General features: G+C 60.8%; 2 protein-coding genes across 6 annotated transcripts; both read left to right on the plus strand.

Annotated features, from left to right (window-relative positions):
* Positions 1–62: 62 nt before the first annotated feature.
* On the plus strand, positions 63–5,985 carry LOC116792501 (aminoacylase-1-like). Of its 4 annotated transcripts, none has more exons than XM_032699479.1 (15): positions 63–114; positions 1,338–1,470; positions 2,099–2,163; positions 2,751–2,855; positions 2,970–3,064; positions 3,256–3,332; positions 3,577–3,666; positions 3,889–3,945; positions 4,055–4,128; positions 4,232–4,281; positions 4,460–4,604; positions 4,688–4,756; positions 4,851–4,930; positions 5,216–5,276; positions 5,402–5,985. In XM_032699479.1, the coding sequence occupies exons 2-15, from the start codon at positions 1,362–1,364 to the stop codon at positions 5,564–5,566; spliced, it is 1,242 nt and encodes a 413-aa protein (XP_032555370.1). In that variant the 5' UTR covers positions 63–114; positions 1,338–1,361; the 3' UTR covers positions 5,567–5,985. The 4 variants fall into 4 exon arrangements, with proteins under 4 accessions (XP_032555370.1, XP_032555373.1, XP_032555371.1 ...); XM_032699480.1 differs by having other exon boundaries at positions 100–180; XM_032699481.1 differs by lacking the exon at positions 63–114 and adding an exon at positions 129–223.
* Positions 5,986–7,422: 1,437 nt separating this feature from the next.
* On the plus strand, positions 7,423–19,252 carry SEMA3G (semaphorin 3G). Of its 2 annotated transcripts, XM_032699477.1 has the most exons (16): positions 7,423–7,525; positions 10,960–11,120; positions 12,116–12,178; positions 13,543–13,662; positions 14,331–14,421; positions 14,503–14,619; positions 14,855–14,997; positions 15,075–15,189; positions 15,293–15,362; positions 15,558–15,702; positions 15,928–16,159; positions 16,268–16,359; positions 16,622–16,663; positions 16,824–17,049; positions 17,347–17,486; positions 17,579–19,252. In XM_032699477.1, the coding sequence occupies exons 1-16, from the start codon at positions 7,432–7,434 to the stop codon at positions 18,041–18,043; spliced, it is 2,316 nt and encodes a 771-aa protein (XP_032555368.1). In that variant the 5' UTR covers positions 7,423–7,431; the 3' UTR covers positions 18,044–19,252. The 2 variants fall into 2 exon arrangements, with proteins under 2 accessions (XP_032555368.1, XP_032555366.1); XM_032699475.1 differs by having other exon boundaries at positions 7,431–7,525; positions 14,331–14,619.
* The last annotated feature ends 776 nt before the right edge of the window (positions 19,253–20,028 follow it).

Here is a 20,028-nt window from a genome sequence, read left to right on the forward strand (position 1 = left end):
CCTTGCCTGCCCGTCCTGCGCCCCCGCTCCTCCCCTGCCCGCCCGCTGCCGCCGGCGGGGCGGAGCGGAGCGGGCGGAGCGGGGCCGGGCAGCGCCGGCGGCAGCAGCGCGGAGGTAGGGCCGGGGCGGCGGGAGGCCGAGGAGCGGGGTCGGGCAGCAGGAGCGCCCGGCAGCCCGCGGGTGGGTGCCCCGGTGCCTTCGCCCCCTTCGAGCCCGCGCCACGGTACCCTACACCCCCCCCTTGCACCCCTCCGCTACGCCCCTGCACCCGCTTACCACGGTGTTGTGCACCCCTCTGCCTTCTCGCCCGTGCTACCCCTGCACCCCTAACCATGGTACTCTGCACCTCCCTGCACCCCTAATCATGATACCCTGCCCTCTGCTTCACCCCCCAGCCCCCTTAACCACACTCTCCCTGCATCCCTACCCACGGGACCCTGCACTCCCCACAACTCTAACCATGATGTCCCTGCATCCCAACTGCAGTAACCCTGCACCCCACTGTGCCCCCTTCCTGCACCCCAGCCATGGTATACCTATACCTCACCTGTGCCCCTTTGCATCCCCAGCCACAGTACCTCCACCCCTAACCAGGGTCTCACTGCAGCTCTCATAGCCTCTCTGCACCCCCTGCTTCTACACTCCCCCCATGTTCCCCTTCACGCCTCCTACTTAGGGGCACACCCCTGTGTGCCCCTAAGCAGCCCACATCTTCCTGCTCCTCCACCCACCCAGCACCTTTCAAACAGCCCCCTCAGTAGCCTGTCACCCTAATGTGGCTCCCTAGTCCTTCTGTCCTCTGCAAGCACTCGATCCCCCCTCACCACTCCCATTTCCCTGCATCCCCAGCGCCTTTCCTTGCAGTTCTCCTGCACCCCCTAAGCAGCCAGTGTCCCCCTTTCCTTACCTGCACCTCCTTACATCAGCATCCTGTCTGCACTCCTCAGCATCCCTGGCTACCCCAAACTACCATGTGCCCCTGCCCTACACATACTTCTTCCCCTCATAACCCCCTTCCCCACCTAGTTGCCCCCTTTTCCTCTCAGCTAGCCCTTTCCTGGATCTCCCCCCAGGCCTGGCCATCACAGGCTGCCCTGGCACTGTGTTTGTGGCAGGAAGATGTGCTTTGGGGGAAGAATGACAGGACAGATCGGGGGGCACACTCCATCCTGCCCTGTAGCCAAGTGGGGGGGATTTCTCCCATGTTGGCAGTGTCCCAGGACTCACACGGGGCAGACCTTTGCCCTGTCTCACTTCAGTTTCTGTGACAACCAAGCTTGCCGGCGGACTTTGGAGGGGCCGGTGGGTGATTAACCATCTTGCCACTCTTCCCCCAGAGCTTTGCAGCCCCGGTCCCAGATATGGCACCTGGGAAGCCCGGGAAGAGTGCAGGGGCCTCGGAGAACTCCTCAGTTACGCTTTTCCGGGAGTACCTGAGGATTGACACTGTCCACCCCAAACCTGACTATGGTGAGGATGGGGGAACAGGACAGGGAGCCACGTGGGGATCTGCCAATGTGGCTTTGCAGCTCTGGTCTTTGGACCCAAGTGCCCAAGTCCTGTGCCGGTGCTGTTTTGATCGTGGTGTTGAGGAGCAAACTCCTTTGTGTCTTATCTTTGCTCGTGCCTTTGGTTGGGGCAGGGATGTCCCAAGTGCACCCAGAGCTGCTGTTTGCACCCTCCAGCCCTGTGCTCCTTGCTCCCCCTTTCCATGCTGCCCTGGCTCTGGGATGGATGAACTCCTTCCATGCAGATCTCCTTCTGTTAACATTTGTGTCCTCCCACTAAGGCACACTGAGATTTTTTTATTGGTGAGGAGCTCACAAAACTCCAGTGGAGGACCATTTCCCCTGAACTCACCCCCTTCAATTTTTATTTTTTCATATTCCCCAAGTCCTCACCCCAAAGGGATGGTAATGAGCTGCTTCTGTCCCTGTTCCTGGCCACCTCTTGTGCCCAGGACCTCCATCACCTGCCCTCTCTGGTCACCTCTTTCCTAGTCCTTAGGAACCCCACAGAGCCTTGGGGACCCTGGGGGGTTGCAGTGAGAGGGGAGGGAGACCCTGATGTAACTCCAGGCATCCCCACTCTTCCCTAGATGCGGCTGTCCGATTTCTGGAGCGTGTTGGCACCGACCTGGGCTTGGCCTGCCAAAAAGTGGAGGTGAGCAAGGCGAGGAGCCACCTCCAGTCCATCTGTCCATCCATCCATCCATCCATCCATCCATCCATCCATCCATCCATCCATCCACCTGTGCCCAGGTGTTCCCTTGGGCTATTCCCTTGCCTGCACTCCAGAGCTGGGCAGGAGTGAATCCCCTCTGCCTGTAATCCTCAGCTGACCTAAGCCCTTCCTTAAGCCAGTATTCTGGCTGCTCCCTGCTGACCTTTGCAGTTGCCTGTGCTATGATTAGCTGGGGACCTGGCAGAGTCACGTTGGCTGGGGCTGTCCTTCCTGCTGGGCACCGGCTGTCCCAGGGGATTCCCGGGCACCACGGGAAGATGCTGGGTTTGTCTTCCCTCCTTGGAAGTGTAGCCAGGTCTGGCACCTGCAGCCAGACTCTGTCTGACTGTGGGGAGTGCAGGCATGTATGCTTCTGCTGCCTGCCCTCTCCCAGCAGAGAAAGAGGTGACCTGCCAGGTGGCATCCAGAAATTTTTCCCAAGCTAATGCTTTTTGGCTCCAGTCCACCACTCCCAGCACCTCTGTCCCCATCCTGGACCCTGGTGACACCCTACCTTCTCTCCACAGGTGTGCCAGGGCCATGTGGTGCTGATCCTGACCTGGCAGGGCACGAATCCTCGCCTGCGTTCCATCCTCCTCAACTCCCACACCGATGTCGTGCCCGTCTTTGAGGTACTGGGACAGGGCGAGGGATGGGACAGGCATGGTGGAGAGGATTGGGTGGCAGGAGGATGGGAGCTGGGGCCTGCTGTGCCCCTCTACCACGCTGGCCACTCTCCCCCACAGGAGCACTGGACTTACCCACCCTTCGAGGCTGTTAAGGACTCACAAGGCAACATCTATGCCCGAGGTGCCCAGGACATGAAGTGTGTCTCCATCCAGTGAGTGGAGGGCTCTGTGCCTGCTGGGTGGGCACAGTGCTGGTGGTGCCTCTGAGTGATGCAGGACAGGATGCAGCCATCCCCAGAGTTGCTGGGTCTGAGGGTGCCACCTCTTGACCCACCCTGAGGTGGCTCAGAGCACACGAGCCCCTCTCCTCCATGATTACCAGACACTATTTTCCCTCCTGCAGGTACCTTGAGGCCATCCGGAGGCTGAAGGCAGAGGGAAAGTCTTTTGCCCGCACCATCCACCTCACCTTTGTGCCTGGTGAGTCCCCAGGCTGTCCCCTCTCAGGGACACAGAAGGGGTGGGCAGCTGGCTGATGCTCTGGAGTCCCCCATGGCGTGGCAGGTGCCAGGCTGTCCATATTTTGAGCTCTAACTCAAGGCTGGAGAGGTTTCTGTGTCCAAGGATATCTGATGGCACCCAGGCTGGCATGGAAGGAGGACCAGGAGGTGGTGGGCTGGGGGATGCCCCAGTTCCTTCCTCCATGCCACGCTCTCCCCTGCAGATGAGGAGGTGGGTGGACACAAGGGCATGGAGATGTTCGTGCAGCGCCCCGAGTTCAAAGCGCTCAACGTGGGCTTTGCCATGGATGAGGGTGAGTGGTGGTAGGGCTGGCACAGGCATGTGTCTCCTCCTGGCACACACCCTGGCATTACCCCCAGGCATTGGCACCCAGCACACTTTCAGGCACCCCCTTGGGGAATCCTTCTCCTGGAGAGTGACCCACATGGTGCCAGCCTGGAGGGGAAATGCTGCCAGGGCAGAGCAGAGGAGGGTACGTTATGGCACACTGACTCCCTGTCTGTGCCCACCACAGGCCTGGCCAGCCCGTCCGACACCTTCAGTGTCTTCTATGGCGAGAAGAGCCCATGGTGTGAGTACCTGTGTGCCCACTATCCCGTCCCTGGCTCTGCTGGGTGCTGGGGCACTGGTGCTATCCCAAGCTTGCTGCACAACATTTCCCTCTATCCCCACTGCTGCAGGGATAAAGGTGAAGTGCATGGGTAGCCCCGGACATGGGTCCCGCTTCATCAGCAACACGGCAGCTGAGAAGATGGTAAGAGAGGGGGTACACCATGTGCAACCCCTGTGCCTGCCCTCTGCCTACCCAGGCACCTGCCCACAGGGTTGATCATCACCTGCTGCCCTTCTCTCCCTAGCAAAAAGTCATCAACTCCTTCCTGGCCTTCAGGGAGAGCGAGAAGCAGAGGTAGGAGACAGGCAGTGGTATGGTTGTAGCTTCAGTTTGGTCCATGAAGGGGGTCCTTGGGATCCCAAGTCAGGCTCTGATCCAGTGCTGCCACCCTGTGCCTCACTTTCCCCATTTGGGGTGGGGGGGTACTTGTCCTCTCTAAGTGGCACAGAGTGACTCTCTTGCATCCCATGAGGCTCAAGACTGACTCAAGCCTGACCCTGGGGGATGTCACCTCGCTCAACATGACCATGCTGGAGGGGGGTGTCTCCTTCAACGTGGTGCCCTCAGAGATGGCTGCCAGCTTTGACATCCGCATCCCACCCACTGTGGACCTGAAGGTGGGTGCCACACCAGCCCCACCCAGGAGGGGAGCAGGATTGGGGATACCCTGCTCACACTCCTCCTCTGGTCTCCACCTCAGGCCTTCGAGGAGCAGGTGGCCAAGTGGTGCCGTGGTGCTGGGGATGGTGTCACTTATGAGTTTCACCAGGTGAGGGATCTCAGCCACCCAGGCACATTGCACCCATCCCTCCCCTGCCAAGTGCCCACCCGCTTGCCCCTCACCTGCCCTCTCCCTCCATCAGAAATGCATGGACCAGCACATAACCTCCACTGACGAGTCGGACCCGTGGTGGAAGGCCTTCAGTGGGGTCTGTAGGGACATGTGAGTAGTGTCCCCAGGAAGAGCAGGATCATCATGGTGGGGACATCCTCTGGTGGGAGCCAGGTGGTCCCCAGGGGTTTCTGGGGTCATGGCAGCAGTTGGGATAGGGTGCTCTGTGCTATGCCAAAGCATCTCCCTTGTGTCTCACCCTCCAAAGGAATGGGATTGAGTGTCCTGAAGGGCTGAGGGACCTTCCTGTCACAGTCTCTTTGCCCATTGGGTGGCAGGGGGCCAGGGGACCTGGCTGCCCTCGTGCCCATGCTGACACAGGGTCTCACTTGTCAGGAAACTGCAGCTCAAGCTTGAGATCTTCCCGGCTGCCACCGACAGCCGCTACATCCGAGCGGTGAGTGCGATGCCCACCTGCCCATGGGTCCCCCATCTGGGGTAAGACCTGCAGCCCCAAGCAGGAGCCTTGTCCAGGTGGAGGGGGGGCAGCTCTGACCTCACCTCATGCCTCCCCACCTCCAGGCAGGACACCCGGCTATCGGCTTCTCGCCCATGAACCGCACGCCAGTGCTGCTCCACGACCACAACGAGTTCCTCAACGAGCAAGTCTTCCTGCGGGGCATCGAGATCTACGCCCGCCTCCTGAGCGCCCTGGCCTCGGTGCCCCCGCTGCCTGCCGAGGGCTGAGCACCCGGGCAGGGGCAGGATAGGGTGTGCCGAGCAGCAGGATGCAAAGCTTTAGAAACAGGGCAGGGGGTGGGCACAGTGGATATCTGCCAGTGTACTGGGGATGCAGATGGCATAGTGCCTTGTTGGCTGTGTTCAGGGCTGGCCTGCTGGTGATGCCTGAAGGGTTGTGTTCCCCTTGCCCACGTGCCAGCAGAGCCTTGTGTCCAGGTGTCTCCAGCCTTTTCTGGTGTTGGCAGTGCCTCCTGCTGTCCCTGTTCCACCTCTGGCTGCAGGGGCTGGATGGTGAGGGGCTGGCCAGTCGCCCTCTCTGCCTACCCACACCTTGTTCTGCCTCCCTGCCTGCTTGCCAGGGGAGCTGGGGCCAAGTGCCACCTGTCCTTCCCGTGCAGGTCAATAAATCTTGGTAAGCACAGCCAGGAGTGGGCTGGTCTGTCTGTCTGTCCATGGTGCTTCCCATGGGGCCTCACCCAGGCACCACAGATCTCCTTGCTCAGTGGGGCCAGCTGGGGTGCTCCTGCTCCCCTGAGTTCGTTGGGCTGGGGGACAGCAGTGCAGGCAGGATCCTGCCTGGGCAGGCTGAGGGGCCTCTGCTCCCAATCAGCCTCAGGGGACTGGTGCTGGGCTTCATCCTGCTCCTTCCCTCCCTCCCTCCATCAGCTCCTGCTGCGGTGCCACTCCCCCAAGCCCTCGGGTCCAGGCAGGCAGTGTGCGGGTCTGGGCAGGCAACCTCTGCTTATCTGCCAGAGCTGCCACTGGCTGCATCTCCTCCTTGCTCGTTCCCAGCCCCACGCAGCTCTGCAGCACCCAGGGGTGCCGGATCTGTCCCAGCCATGCTGTTCCTTGGGGAAACTGAGGGCTCACTGAGCGAACTAGGATGGTTTTACGGTGTTTGGGGGGCTTGCAGAGGTGCTCCATTACAAAAGGTTGGGGGTGAGCCAGGACCCCCAGCCTCCTGACCTGTGTTTTAATTAAAAAAGATGCTGGAACCCTGGGGGGGCTGGGGATAATGAAGCTGCCCAGTGGCAGGCTGGGAGAAGGGATGAGGCTGGTGGCGCTGAAGCACTGAGGGAGAAGCCACCAGTGGCTTCTTATCCTCCTTATCCTCCGTCTAGCACAGGGGGAAATCCAAGGCTTTTGTGTGAGGGACACACCTGCCTGTGCACAGAGGCTCCTGTGGGAAGCCAGTGTAGATTCTCTGATGTCTCATGTGACAATGTCCCCTGACCCTGCAGTCCTGGGGTAGGATGGCATGGGAGTGGGGTGGGTACCATGGGGGCCTTGCTGGCCAGGATCCCCTGTTCAGGGTGCTGGCACCTTTGCTGGGAGATAGCAGTGCATCCCCTGCCCTGTGGGTGCACCAGGGCTGCATTGTGGCACCCTGTGCAACCCCCTCAATCCTGCTCAGCCTCTTTCCCCAACCATCCTTCTGTATCCTGGCACTGAGATGGGACCTGAAAGCTGGGTACTTGCTGGTGCTCGGAGATCACCCCATGCTCAGCATCCTTCTCGGGGAGCAGGTCAGTGTGGCCTCTCCTTCTCCTCCAGGAGGGCAAGGCTGGGAGACCCTAGCTTCCCCCCCCTTGCTCTCCATCCTCAGGGATGAGTGGAAGGGGCTGGCAGAGTCAGCTGCGGGAGGGGGCTGTGGTAAAGCCCAAAGCGCTGGTGGCAGGGGGACACTTTGGGGACGTGCGGAGTTCTCGGGGTCCCCCCAGGGATGGGGCCGTTCCCCCGCGCATCCCCGCCGCCCTTGGGGATGAGGGATGGCGGGGCCGGGCCGGGGCGGGTCGGGGCGGGCCGGGGGCGGTCGGATGTCGGCCCCATAAAACCTCAGTGCCACCGGCGGCCCCGGGCGCGGCGGCGGGATGCGGACGGCGGTGGCCTTGGCGGTGTCGCTGTCGCTGTGCTGGCTGGGGGCGGTGGGGCACAGCTTGCCCCGGCTCCGCCTGTCCTACCGCGGTGAGCCGGGCCGGGGGCACCTGCTGCAGGACGGGGGGGCTGCCCCACGAGGGGTGTCCTCGGGGTCCTCTCTGCGGGGGTTGCGCGGGGGCTTGGGGAGCTGCGGGTGCTGGGCTCGGAGTGCAGGTTTTTTTGGGGGGGAAGGTTTCGTGGGCACCTTGCGCTGGGGGCTCGGGTTGGGCTGGGGTTTTGGGGAGTGGCTGCCCGGCACCCCTGCGTTCCCCACGCGGGACGTGGAGGGCCCCCGGGGAGAAGGGGGAGGAAGTGGGGAGCCGAGTGATGGGGAGAGGAGATGTGCAGCCGGGATCCGCGCCAGCCCCGTCGCTTCCCACGAGGGATCGTCTCCCACGTCGAGTGCGGGGAAACTGAGGCACGGCACTGTCCCGGCCCCGGCACGCTCTGCCGTGTGTGTTGGGAGCGTGCTGCGGTGCGTGGGTGGTCCCCCGGCCTGGGCACCCCCGGGGGTGGGTGCTCAGCAACCTCGGCTGGGCGGGGGGTCCCCGGGGCGCCTTCTGAGCCCCGCCGTGCTGGGGTGCGGGTGCCGGGGTGCCGGAGCCCCTCGAGGGGCTGCGGGGGCAGTGTTTGGTTTTAATTAAAACTCTCCCTGTGATCCTGCTCTGACTCGCCGCATCCCCCGCTCTGCCAGCCTAATCCATGGGCTGCTCCAGCCAAACTTGACAGAGCCTGGGGCGCCCCAATCTCCTTCTGGCCCCAAAGCAATGAACCTACTCTAAAAAAAATTAACATAAAATAAATTACATAAGGCATATCTTCCCCGTTCCCAGCGAGAGGAAAGGCATGAGCAGTCCAGCGCTTGGAGAGCCACGGGAGCTGCAGAGCACCTCCCTGTGCCAGGGAAAAGTCTGCTCCTGTGCTGCCTGGGCTGGGGGTTCCCAAAGCTGCCTCTGTCCTGGGGCACAGCAGGCGACCCAGGGGCTGCCTCCCTGTGGAAGGGGAAATTGAGGCGCTCAGTGGTCCCTGCTTACCCTGGGAGCCAGCACGCACCCAGGACGGTTCATGGCTCTCCCCCGTGATGGGATCCGGCGTCCTCAGGTTGGGCTTGGCAACAGGGCAAGGGGGTCTGGGGTCACAGCAGGGCTGGGTCATGGGGCTCAGGGTCTGGCTTTGTGTCTGATCCACTCCTGCACAAAGTCCGGCCGTGCCGGGCCATTCCCCAGGTGTGAAGGGCTCCTCAGGGCCCGGGCGGGGGGCGCTCCTCAGCTTCTCACGGGGAGGAGCCACCTTTGAAAGTTGTTTTTTTGTTTTGTTTTTTTTTTGTTTTTTTTCCGCTTCTTAAGCTGATTATTCCATTCGTCTTCCAAATTGGAAACAGAAACTGAAATTTCCCATGAAACAAATTCTGCCACCGCCTTCTCCCCGGGGGGAAGGAAAAGAAAATGAAAATTTCAATTAAAGCCATTAGAGCCTCTGAAATGAAAGGGGTGAGCCGGAGCTGTTTGCACACATCTCCTCGGTCTGGCTCTGCCTGGCTAGCGGCTCTGGGTGCGGGGTGGCATTTGTGAGGTGACAGGGATAGGCTTTGTGCTGGGAGTGCAGGGGTGGCCACGTCCCCAGCTCTCACTCACACTTCAAGCCACTCTTCTCCTTTTGTTTCGAATTTCAGCAGTGGCTCATGTAAGAGGGGAAAGAGCATTTTGCTGCTATGTGCACTGCAGCATAGCCCAGTGCTCTCTTGCTGTCCCTCTCCCGGAGCCCCCCCCCACTGGGGTAAAGGGGTCCCAGGAATGGATGGGCCATGGCAGGGGGCTACTCCCTGGGGAGATGAAGCCGGGGGGAAGAGGAAGGCGCCCTGGGCTGGTGTAACCCGAGGCGCAGGAGGAATTCGCCAGGTCTGGGGGAGAAGGGGAAGCCTCGCCTGAAACAATAAAAGGAGCCCGACGACTTTGCTGATGTTATTCTGAGTTGGGAAAATATTATTGCTGGGCAAGAATAGAAGGAGACGACAGCATTTTCCTGTGCTGAACCAGGCGATACAGGAGGACCTGAGATGCTGTGAGGACACAGGGGGAGGGTACCCCCAGGGAGATGGGGTGGAGGGGCTGCCAGGGCCCGGTGCCAGCTCTGCTGGCAGGCACAGGGGACTTCCTGATGGGGATGAAGCCACTGGGGCTCTATCCTTCTGTGTCGCTGGCATCACCAGTTAGGGCACTGGGACTGCCCTTGAGCAGTCTGGCAGGGATGGGAGCTTTGTGTGATGGGATGGAGGTTGCCACTGTCCCCCACCAGGGATGGACCTTGTCTCCCTTGCAGGCCCCAGAAAACACATTTCCCACGAGGATGGGGGCATGGTATGGCCACCTCCTTGCTGGAGGTGACAAATGGCCCCCCCAGCAAGAGCAGGGCTTGGTACCCCAGTGTCTTGGGCTGCTGGCAACTGGGCTTGTCCCAGCACCACCTCCCCTCTCATGGGGTCATGTGGGGGGGATGCTCATGCTGGGGGTTTCCCTGGGGTCATCATCAGCAGCTGGCAGTCTTCTGGGCTGGAGGGTGTTTGGGGACATGGCTGTGCTCATCAATGGTGCTTTGTCCTCCTCCTCTGTCTGGCGGTCACAGTGGCCTGGCCCATGTTCGAGGCAGTTGCTGGGATGGGTTTTCAGAGCCCTATGAAGCTGAGCCATTCCCTCTTGCTCTCTCCCTCTGTGGCAGCTGTGTGGGCGCCACTGTGCCGGCTTGATGACCCTGAAAGTCATTTCCTGCTGCAAACCAGTCATGCCACTTCCCCCGCGGTGTTGTCACCATGAGGGTCCCCTTGGCATCCCATGAAATTCATGCTTGGACCTGCTTTGGGGGCCTTGATATCAGACCCTGTTTCTTTGGGATGTGATGTCCATCCCAGGGATGCAGAATTCCCACTCCAGTGCCTCTGCCCAAGTGCCATCCCCATGATGTGCTGTGGAGGAAACCTCCCTGTCAGCGAGGTCTGCTGGTGGTGGCAGCAGTAGACTTTGTGTGCCATGGCACTGGCTGGGTGCCTGCTATTATGTCCTTGGCTGGCACTTGGCAGGGACAGGACCTGTTTTCTGCCCACCTCATGTCTGGTCTCACCACCCTCCTGGCTCTGTGTGAGCCCAGCCTGGGGCTGGTGGCACAGCCCAACTCACTGTGGCATGGCCATGGTAGAAGGCTGGAGTGGTTTGGCCAAACCTTGCTGGGGGCAGCAACCTTGCCTGGTACCCTGTTGCCAGTTGGCTTTGCAGCTTTTTCCTTGGCTGGCAGGGAGAGCAGCACTTCAGCCACGTTGAGTCTGGGATGCCCGCACCTCTGGGAAGGGATGGAGAAGGATGATGATGTCCAGGGAGGCTGGGAGCAACTCTTCTGGCTCCAGGACAGCTCTGTGATACTTAGAAGCAGCAGCTTGTAGGGACCCTTGAGGCCAGGATGGCTTCTCCTGATGTGCCCTCTCTCCCTGGCAGAGCTTTCAGGCAGCAACCGCTCCATCCTCTTCTTTGGTCACCGAGGCTTCCTGGGCTTCCGCTCCCTCTACTTGGATGAGTACCGGGATCGGCTCTTCATCGGGGGGAAGGATGTGCTCTACTCCCTGCTCCTGGATGGGGCCAGTGCAGATGCCAAGGAGGTGAGCTGGTTGCTCCTGAGCTCCATTCCTATGGACTCCTCGCCCCTCTGAGTGGATGGTGCCCAACTGAGCCAGGCAAAGTCACCCTGAAACAAGACCTGCCCTGGGGGTGTCCCCACCTCAAGTGCCCTGAAGTGATTCTGAAAACCTGTAGTGCCTGGCAGGGGTGGTCTGGCTGTGGTGGCTGGAGGGCAGTTAGCCAGCGATTAGTCACGAGCAGCAGCATAGGACACTGGTGGTGCAGCCCACCAGTGATTCCTGGGTGCTGAGCAGTGTTTTGGATCTCACCCTTTTAAAAAACTGCCATTGGGAGAGTGAGTGCTGCCCATCCCCATCCGGGCATCCCCTTCACAGGCCAAATAGACAAGCCTGCAGAGACAAGGAGCTAAAGGCATCTATCATGGCAACAAGCTCTGTCAGGGCTCTTGGAGGCCCCCAGGCCTCTCCTGGATCCTCGGTGGGAGAGGTGACAGACCACAGCAATGGTACTGGGTGGTCCTTCACCCTCTCCACTTTGGCTTGCTGTTTTTCAAACAAGGCTCTGGACTGTTTCTAGTTGTAGAAAGGGGAGGAGGAAATGAAGTGCCCTTAGTGTGTTGGGTCACTGTGATGGGGTCAAGGGCTTGTGTACCCAAGCTGCCCTTGATCTGAGAGCTGCCAGAATCCGTGGGGGACATGAGCTCCATCACTCATGCTGTCCCCCAGCACTCTTTCCCCAGGCTACCCACAAGCTCCACTCCTTTCCAGGCCAGCTTCAGCCATCCCCAGCGTGACCACCCAAATCCAGTTCGGGTGTGGGCTGTGACCACTGGGGTGCCTCTCCCCAGGAGGAAGGGTCTTGCCTGAGGTTGCAGGGTGGGAGCCCTGGACTGGGTGGGCTCTGGGGAGCCGTGGTCCCTCTCTCTGTCCTTCTCTCCATGCCTGGGGATATGGATTTGCAAGGCTAAGTTCCTGCTGTCCCCCCTCCCTGCTCCAACAGATCCTTTGTGTTTCAGATCTACTGGCCACCCCTCCCGGGGCAGACGGAGGAGTGTTTTCGGAAGGGGAAGGATCCAGGGGTGAGTGTCTCCCCATGTGTGCTCTGCCCTGAGCTGGGGGGTCCCCACAGCTGGGGCTGTGTCATGTCATCCTGCTGGGAGTGACCCCATGGGGCTCACAGGCCAGTTAATGCTGGAGTAGAGCATGAGGGAAACTGAGGCAGGAAGTCAGTGGCCAAGCCTGGCCATGTGAGAGGCTTGCTCCAGGCTCTGGGAATGCTGTCTCAATCACTTTGCTCAGCCCCATGGCTGCAGAGCCATGGTCAGTGTGTCCCAGAGTGGCTACACTGAGTGGGCAGGGATAGCCAGGCTCTGGGACCTGAGCTTGGAGGGACCACAACTCCCGTGCTGTGCTCCAGACCCCAGCAACACCGGCCCATCCTGGCTGTCCCCAGTGATGGGAAATCTGTAATTCAGTCAGGTTCAGTGACCTTGCTCCCCAAAACTTACCCCTCTTTGCATCACCCTGCCCCAGTATGAAGCAGGACTATGGCAGGGATAAAGTCCCCGAGGCTCCCTCGACCCAGACTAATTGCTCCCAGGAGTCCCTGTCCTGCTCTGTGTGTTTATTTTACAAGCTCTCACCGACAGATCCAAGCCAGGGCAGGCTCAACTTTTTATTTTTCTTGAACATATATTTTTTTTTTCACTTGCTATTTTAGAGGCTCTTTGCAAAGGGAAAATAAACAGCAGGAGGCTGGGAACCCCTAGGGCAGCTCAGGAGTGGTGTTCCCAGCAGATGAGGGGCCTCCTGCTGTGGGGGGAGGTGGAGGGGGACAATGGGGGCAGGCAGGGCTGGTGCTGACCAGAGGGAGCCTCCAAGCAAACAGTGGAGAAGGATGGGAGCCCTTTTCCAGTGGGAACTGCCAGGAGAGAATGCGCGAGGTCAGAGGTGGCAGGTCTCCAGCCCCGGGAGTGTCATTGCTACTGTCCACCAAAGAAGAGGACAATTACAGACAGCAGCAGTCAAAGCTGTTCTAGAGGCAGCTCAGGACATTTGAGGTCTCTGTCTCTGGTGTTTCCTCCTTTTGTTTCATCCCCGGTGTGTGCAGGAACACGATGGGAAAGGATGTCCCTGCATCTGGTCACGTCCTGGGCGCCAGGGGTTTGGGGCTGAGTTTGGAGCTTGCTGGGCAGGTGACTTGCTCCCCTGGCATGGGCTGTGTGACAGAGTGAGTGCACAGGTGCCCAGGGGCAGGAAGACCAGTAAAAAGCACTGTCCTTTTGCAGTGGGCTAGGGACCACCTAGATGAAGTCTGTGCAAGTCCTGTCATTGGGTACAAGCTGCCATCTCACACCTCTGGCACAAGGCTAGAGGCAGGGAGCTGGGAGTGGGCAAAGCACCAATATCCTGTGACCCCTCCTCTCCCCTGCTATCTCCCCAGACTGACTGTGCCAACTATGTCCGTGTGCTGCATCCCTACAACAGGACACACTTGCTGGCCTGTGGGACGGGCGCCTTCCACCCCGTCTGCACCTTCGTCTATGTGGGGCCCCGTGGCGAGGTAGGGAAGCACTGTGGAGGGTGCCCATCCTGAGCATCTATGGTGGGACACCCCTGGGAAGTAGATCCCCATCACCTGCCTCCCTCCTGAGTGACCTTGAGACTGTGTGGGGATGCTGGATGTGGTGTTTGCCCCATCCTAAATACTGAGGGGGGACGGTATCAGGAAGCAGCTCCCTGTTGTCCCTTTGCGCTTCTGCTACCCCCTTCCCCAGCTGACCCACCTGTCTGGGCTGGCATCCCCTTTCCAGACATGGGAAACACCCAGACAGAGGCTGGTGTCCTGCCAGGGGCTGACGAATGGGTGGCATTTCCTCTTCTCCCAGTTCACTGCTCATAAATCAAGTTGGCTGGGATGGAATGGCAGGGGCCTCTGTTCCCTCCTCACAGCCCAGCACCACGTGGGCTGCAGGAGCCCTGCCTGTACCGTGATGACTGACCAGGCTAACAGGCAAGCAGTGGGGCTGGCAGAACCCTCCAACTGCTGTGTGTCCTCACAGGATCAGTCCTGCCTCAAAAACCATGGATTCTGTTTCCAGACAGTCTCTTTGGTTGGGCTGGTGCTGAGGATTGTTGCAGCAGAGTGCCTGCGAGCTGGGCAGGGACCAGAGCTGGCCCCTGCCTGCCCAGGCACAGCCCAGGGCTCACCTGCCTGCTCCCCCTCCCCAGCACACCTTCAGCCTGGACCCCGCCAGCGTGGAGACCGGCCGGGGCAGGTGCCCGCACGAGCCCAGCCGTGCTTTCGCCAGCACTGTCATCGGTGGGTTGTCTTCCTTGGGATCCATGAGCCTCTGGGGTGCTGGCCAGGGATGGTCCCTGTGCAAGCTGGGTGTTTTTGCAGGTGGGGAGCTGTATGCCGGCCTCACTGCGGATTTCCTGGGACGTGATCCCGGCGTGTTCCGCAGTCTGGGGACTCGCTCCGCCCTGCGCACCGAGGTGGACCAGCGCCTACTCCATGGTAAGGGCTTCCCTCTGCCCCTCCTCCTGCCCCCTGGCTGGGCTAGTGCTGGGGACCATGAGCCTTGCAGTGGCCATGGTACAGCATCCCTCATGGCCGGTATGAGCAGGGCAAGGCACCAGGAAGCAAGGCCTGGGGATCCTCCTGGCTGGCATCCAGCCGCAGTGTGGTGTGGGGCTGGAGGTGGTTGCTGTGCCCTCTCACCCCACCTGACATGGCCAGCTCTTGCTTGTAGACCCCAAATTTGTGGCAGCCCACTTGATCCCAGACAACGACGACCGGGACAATGACAAAGCCTACTTCTTCTTCACGGAGAAGGTGGTGGATGCAGACAGCAAGGAGCACGCCATTGTCAGCCGTGTGGGGCGTGTCTGTGTGGTAAGATGCTGGTGGGGACCGTGGGGGACAGGGATGCACAAAGACAGCAGTGGCCCTGATGCTTCCTGTCCCTGCAGAATGATGCTGGTGGCCAGAGGGTGCTGGTCAACAAGTGGAGTACCTTCAACAAAGCCCGGCTGGTGTGCTCTGTCCCTGGCCCTGGTGGCATTGACACCTACTTCGATGAGCTGGGTAAGGGGTGCCTGGATCTGTACCTCACCAGGGCTAGTCCCTGAGTTGGTGGCTTTGGGAAACCCCAGGGATTCTAGGAGAAACCACATGCTCTCATTTTCAGAGGATGTCTTCTTGCTGAGGACAAAGGATGGGAAGAATCCAGAGATATATGCCCTCTTCAGCACTGTCAGGTGGGTGGTCCAGCTCCAGCCTCTGGGGACATCCAGCTGCAGCCACCCATGACCTGCCCTGTCACTGTCACCAAGGCTTGCTGGTTGCTCCCCAGCTGTGCTCTGGTCTGCATAGGGGTGTTGGTGCTCCCATGAGCCCCACTGCCACAGGCACCAAGCATGGCTCTGCTCATCCCGTTCTCCATCTCCTTTCAGCCACGTCTTTCAGGGCTCTGCTGTCTGTGTGTACCGCATAGCCGACATCCGGGAGGTCTTCAACGGGCCCTTTGCCCACCGGGAGAGCCCCCACCATCAGTGGGGTGCCTACGAGGGCAGGGTGCCCTACCCACGGCCTGGTGTGGTGAGTGACTCCCTGCAGCTCTGGGCCCTCTCCCCCCCATCTTCTCACCTATGGGATCCACCCCTGGTCAGCTGGGGACCAAGGTCTGGCAAAGGGGTCGAGAAGATGGATTCCAAATTGGAAGGGCGAGGAGGGGTCCAAACCAGCTCTGAGGGGCGATGGAGGGTGAAGGAGGGGTGGGTGGTGGTGTGGCTGGGCTGAGCTGGGCCCCTCTCATCCCCACAGTGTCCCAGCAAGACCACCAACCAGCCCCGGCGGCAGTACGGCACCACCAAGGACTTCCCTGACGAGGTGCTGCACTTTGCCCGCGCTCACCCCCTCATGTACAGGCCCGTGTACCCCTGGCACCGCCGGCCCCTCCTGGTGAAGACAGACCTGCCCCACCGCCTGCGCCAGATCGTGGTGGACCGGGTGGAGGCCGAGGACGGGCAGCACGATGTCCTCTTCCTCGGGACAGGTGAGCAGCAGGATCAGCACACAGGAAGCAGCCCCAGTGCTGGGGTTACCACACCTCTGGGCTTTGTGATGGCAGGGTGCTCACACCTCCATCCTCCTTGGCCCCCAGATGCCGGCTCGGTGCTGAAGGTGGTGGTCCTGCAGAAGACAAGCTCAGCCACGACTGAGGAAGTCATCCTGGAGGAGCTGCAGGTTTTTAAGGTGACATTTTCTGTCCCACTTGAAAGGGAGGGGGCAGGGGGGTGAGCTCAGGTTGGGGAAACACATAGGGAGGGAGGCTCAGGGTTGTCACCGCAGTGTTGGGCACTGGAAGGTCTGGGGGCTGTGAGGGCAGAGGGTGGCCGGGGGTGTTTCCACCCTCCCCAAAACACTCCTGATGCCCTCCAAAGCCCCAGCAGCTCTGAATGAGCCGGGCTCTCTGTGGTGAGCCCGACATCCTGACATCCTCTCTCCTCCCCTGCAGGTGCCTGTGCCCATCACCCAGATGGAGATCTCTGTCAAGCGTGTGAGTATAGACATGGCTTGGCCACAGGGCTGGGGACTGAGCTGTGGTCACCAACCTCTCAGAGCCACATGGTGCTTGCCCTGGGGAGGTCTTGGCTGGCCCCCTGGGTGCTGTGCCCATGGGGCCTGCCAGCATCACCACCTTAGTGCTGTTCCCCCAGCAAACACTCTACGTGGGCTCCAGCCTGGGGGTGGCCCAGGTACGGCTGCACCGGTGCGAGTCCTACGGCTCGGCTTGTGCCGAATGCTGCTTGGCCAGGGATCCCTACTGCGCCTGGGATGGCACTGCCTGCACCCACTACCAGCCCTCTGGCAAGCGCCGCCATCGCCGCCAGGGTGCCCGTCATGGTAACCCTGCGCACCAGTGTCTGGACCAGAACCTGACTGGTGAGAGACTGGGGGGCCCACAGGGCTGAGGAGTTCCTCTAGGTGCCCCAAGGTGTCCTGACATCCACAGCCCTCAGCACAGAGAAGGGCTTGTCACCATTGGGATGGGCTGGGGAACCCTCATCTCCCTGTCCCATAGACCAAGGGGTGCCCCAAGAGAAGATGGGTGCTGCTGGGGTCTGTCCCCAGGGAGAGAAGGGGGCTGAAGCCCACATGGTGGCCCAGGGGGGCTGACACATAGGCAGGTGGAAGCCTGGCTCTGCCCTCCTCATGAGCCCATGCCTGTCTTTGCCCCAGTGGATGATTTTGAGACTGTTGAGGAGAAGGTGCTTTATGGGGCGGAGGACAACAGCACCTTCCTGGAGTGCGTGCCCCGGTCCCCGCAGGCCACTGTGCAGTGGTTTGTCCAGAGGCCCCCCGACGAGCAGCGGGATGAGGTGAGGCTGCCCCTGCACTTTCTTCCCTTGTGGGGACATGGGAGGGATGTAGGGCCAGACCTGGACTCCCCCAACCTTGTGGTGGCCGGCAGGTGAAGACGGACGATCGGATCCTGCAGACGGAGCACGGGCTGCTCTTCCGCAAGCTGCACCGGCACGACACCGGCACCTACTACTGCAAAACCCTGGAGCACGGCTTCACCCAGACCATGGCCAAGACGGCCCTGGAGGTGATCCCTGGCGAGCAGCTGGCACACACCCTCCCCAGGGAGCGGGGTGACGAGCCCCCGCGCCTGCTCTGCTCCGAGCCCCAGCTGGCGCCACAAGCTCCCAAAGCCTGGTTCAAGGACATCATGCACCTGATCAGCTCCCAGAACCTCCGGCGGGTGGAGGAGTACTGTGCCCGCCTATGGTGCAGCGGCCGCCCCCACCACCGCAAGAGCAAGCTGGCCCAGGCCAAGCTGGCCCTGGCTGGAGTGGATGTTGGCAAGAAGGGACGGGTGGCCAAACCCCACGGTGAGAGGAACCGTGTGCCCCGGCAAGTGCCAGCCACTTAGAGAGGGCAGGGTGACGGACGTGGGGTGGCCGTGGGCGAGCACCAGCTCCCCGTGCTGCTGGCAGCCCTGAGGGTCTCCTGCCCTGGCAGTGCTGCCAGCCTGATCCCCTCGGACAAGTGGGTGGGCAGGTCCCCCATCACCCTCAGTGGCTGCAAGGTCACCTCCGAAATGGATGGTGAGGTGGGATGCACTGTCCCCCCCCTTGCTCTTGCTGGGTGCTGTGGCAGTTGAGGGCCATGGTCCCTGGGCGTGTTGGGGCTTGGCAGGCGTGGTGGCACTGCTGTGCTGTCACCCCAGGAGCTGGCTGGCTTCCTCTGGGAATAAAGGGGCTGAACATGGCACCATGGGGAGCAGCTGATGGCTTTGGGCTCTTTCCATGCCAGCCCAGAGCCTGCAGAAGATGATGCCTGCTCTTATGGGGGGAAAAACTGAGCATTACCCCAGAAAACACCTGTGTCCAGGATAAGCCCTGTCACCTGCTGTGCCTGGGGTGCTGGAGCCATGCTGTGCCACTCAGGGCATATCCTGGAGGACAGGGCTCTGTCCTACTTTCCCTTGGCACCAGGACTCACTCAGCAGTGCCTGGGTGCAGCTCCCCATTTCCCTTCTGTCCCCCTGCCCCCAACCACAGTTTTAGGGTCAGGGAGAAAAGCAAATGTTTGTGGGCAGGTTAGACCTGTTCCTGGGTAAACATGGGAGAGGCACTGATGCCATCCCTGTCACTGTGCCCAGGTAGGAGCAGGGGCAGGCAGAAGGCACAGTTTGGGGGGGCTGCACCACAACTGGGGTGTGTTTCTGCTGGTTGGTGTCCCTGCAGGGCGGGGTGGGACAAGGGCGGTTTGGGTGGGCTCTTGGTGGCTGGTGGAGCCAAACCAGCACCTGGGGTCTCCCCCAAATGCAGGGGCTGGGGTAGGTGCATGGCGAGGTGCTCCTTGCTTTCCTCCCCCGACATGAGCTCACTCCTGGTCAGTCCTGGGGTGATAAAGATCTACCCCTTCCTGAGGCAGGGCAGCCCCACACAATGGTGTGAACTGTGGCCCCGCCGGGATGGGCATTGTTCGGAGCCGGAGGGACGGGAAAGAAAAATAATAATAATAATAATAATTAAAAGGCCCTAAATAGCTCACACAAAGCCAGGTTGTGATATCATCTCTCCTCCCTGTGAGTGTGTGCGTTTGTGCTGCAGCACAGCTCGCGGGGAGCAAAGTCCACGGGCAGCACTGCCGTTGCCCAGGGAGAGGGGCTGGGGGTCCTGGCTCCCTTCTCCAGCTCCCTTGCAAGCTGCAGGTGCCTGCTCAGGGTGTCTCCTGCGATGGGAGAGCTGTGGTGGGGCTGGCGGGCCAGGACACGTCCTGCAGGGAGGGGAGCGGTGCTGGCAGCACTGACTTGTGGGGCCAAACTGGAGCCAAGCACGTGGATTTGGATAATCACAGGCCTGCGGGGCACGGGAGAATGACAACCAACAAGTGGAGACAAGGAGGGACCTGGGTGTAGAGCCAGAAAGGAGAGACAGGAGTCTGATTCCTCAGGGCCTGGATTAAAGGGCTCAGCAGTGCCTGCACTGACCCGTGCTGGAATGCCTGTGCCCTGCTGCCTCTGAGCAACTCTCTGAGCTCCACATGGCAGGGGATGAGCTGCTTGTCTGGGGGGAGGCAGCAAGAAGGGTCCTGAGGCCACGCTGTGTGTGGGACCAAAACCTGAGCTCCTGTGGGACTCACCTGGAGGTGGCACCGGGGCCAGCAATGCTTCAAACTGAGCAGGAACAGAGACCAAAAGAAAACAGTCCCCCAAAGGGCCTATCCCGCCTCCCAGTAAATGTCTGGGATGGCTGAGCCTGGCCCTCCTGGGTATATTTACACCACTAAGGCTGGAGCAGGAGGGATTTTGTCAGGACTGCCTGTCTTGGGATCACCAGCAGCTGAGGCAACCTGGGTCCCTGGAAACTTCCACGTGCTGAACGACCACGAACACATCCTCAGGCCCCC

This window comes from Chiroxiphia lanceolata, chromosome 11, assembly GCF_009829145.1.
Source record: "Chiroxiphia lanceolata isolate bChiLan1 chromosome 11, bChiLan1.pri, whole genome shotgun sequence".
NCBI lineage: Eukaryota > Metazoa > Chordata > Aves > Passeriformes > Pipridae > Chiroxiphia > Chiroxiphia lanceolata.